This window comes from Amphimedon queenslandica, unplaced genomic scaffold, assembly GCF_000090795.2.
Source record: "Amphimedon queenslandica unplaced genomic scaffold, v1.1 AMPQUscaffold_10326, whole genome shotgun sequence".
In the NCBI taxonomy this organism is placed as follows: Eukaryota; Metazoa; Porifera; class Demospongiae; order Haplosclerida; family Niphatidae; genus Amphimedon; species Amphimedon queenslandica.
This window is the reverse complement of record NW_003549403.1, coordinates 1-1,463: the sequence shown is the minus strand read 5'-3', so window position 1 is coordinate 1,463 and position 1,463 is coordinate 1. Positions and strand designations below refer to the sequence as shown.

Below are 1,463 nucleotides of genomic sequence, written 5' to 3'. Positions count from 1 at the left end.
ATCATCTTGTTCCAAAAATAGAACAGAATTCTATTTTTAGACACAAGATCAAAGTGACCACAGAAGTTGCTAGCAACATGTTGCCTAGTGTATGGAGGGCTTTAGCCATGAAGCAACTTTGATTTTTGTACAAATCATTCACAGGTGTGCTGGGCTTTTGCCAAAGGGTCTGGTGCTGTACTTACCTTTGCTTAATACAATGTGAGACTCCTCAGTTGCTGGGTCTTATTTTATTGAGGTAAATTTCCCCTCAAAGTTGATGTGTTCTTCCAGATTTTATCTAATTATGAGCCGACAACTACACGTGTTTCAAATTTTGAATGATTTTAATTATATTCATAACCAAATTGACAATGAATTTCATTATATCAGTGATGTAACAGGAAGTGAAGCCAGAAAAGATCCTTACACAAAGATGTGCCGTCTGAGTGTAGACTAAGTATCATGTACCGTATAGCTGGAAATATTTGCGGGGAATTACTAAATTTTGTGAGTTTGCGATTCCATTTAAAGTGCAAAATTTAAATCTGCAAAATAATGAAATTCATGCATGACCACAGTAGATAATGCTACAATAACTGTCAAAACCGCAAATATTTAATCCGCAAACCAGGTTATTTTTAAGGATTAGCAAAATTTTTCTCTGCAAAATTAACCAGCTGTACCGTATATATATATGTATAATTAATGTTTGTGGGTGTGTATCAATAGATATATAGAAGTGATGTTGATAAGGTTGGTACACCTGGTTATCCTGACCCTCCCTCCTCCAGTATATCAGTACATGCTACACCTGATGCTGTTCTTAGACTAGAGTATACTATACCACTGGAAGGTGTGGTTACAGGTGGTGGTACATTGGACATTGTAAGGACATTAAGAAGTAAGATAGATGAGAGTGGGTGTGGTCTAGTATTAATAACCACACCCATTACACTACTCAATGCTGGACTGCTGGTACTAATATAATGATATTCATACCTTCAGTAGTATAAGTATTGTATTAATAAAAATAATAATTTAGTTAACCATTGACACATACCGTGAACCATCCTTATGATTTTAATAATTAATTTATGTTCCATTACTCCATAGGTCCTCTCTTAGGCATTAATGATTTACAGTATGTACTTGAATCATTGAATGAAGCTGGCTTCTCACAGGAGAAATGGGAACCTCTTGGTATTGCTTTAGGATTACTTTATTCTACACTGAAGGCTATTGAGGCTGAGTATCCTGGAGATGATCAAAGACGTCTGAGGCAGTGTCTAGTGAAATGGATAGAGAGAGTTGATTATGTTTATGATAAAGGAGGTCCAAGAATGACCTCTCTATGTGCTGCTCTTGAGGTCATTGGTGATAAAGCAGCAGCTGATTATATCAGTAAGTTATTATTATTATTATTATTATTATTATGTTAATACATTGTATCTATTCTTATGTGGTTTTACATAACACAAGCT

The 1,463-nt window shown here is 35.1% G+C and overlaps 1 protein-coding gene across 1 annotated transcript in view; it reads left to right on the top strand.

Moving 5' to 3' along the window:
* LOC109590224 (uncharacterized) overlaps positions 1–1,421 on the top strand; it is a 2,884-nt gene extending 1,463 nt beyond the window's left edge. Inside the window, exons 4-5 of the mRNA XM_020006144.1 lie at positions 712–883; positions 1,096–1,421. Of these exons, the coding sequence (XP_019861703.1) occupies positions 712–883; positions 1,096–1,421 (498 nt within the window). The remainder of the gene's footprint in view (positions 1–711; positions 884–1,095) is intronic.
* The last annotated feature ends 42 nt before the right edge of the window (positions 1,422–1,463 follow it).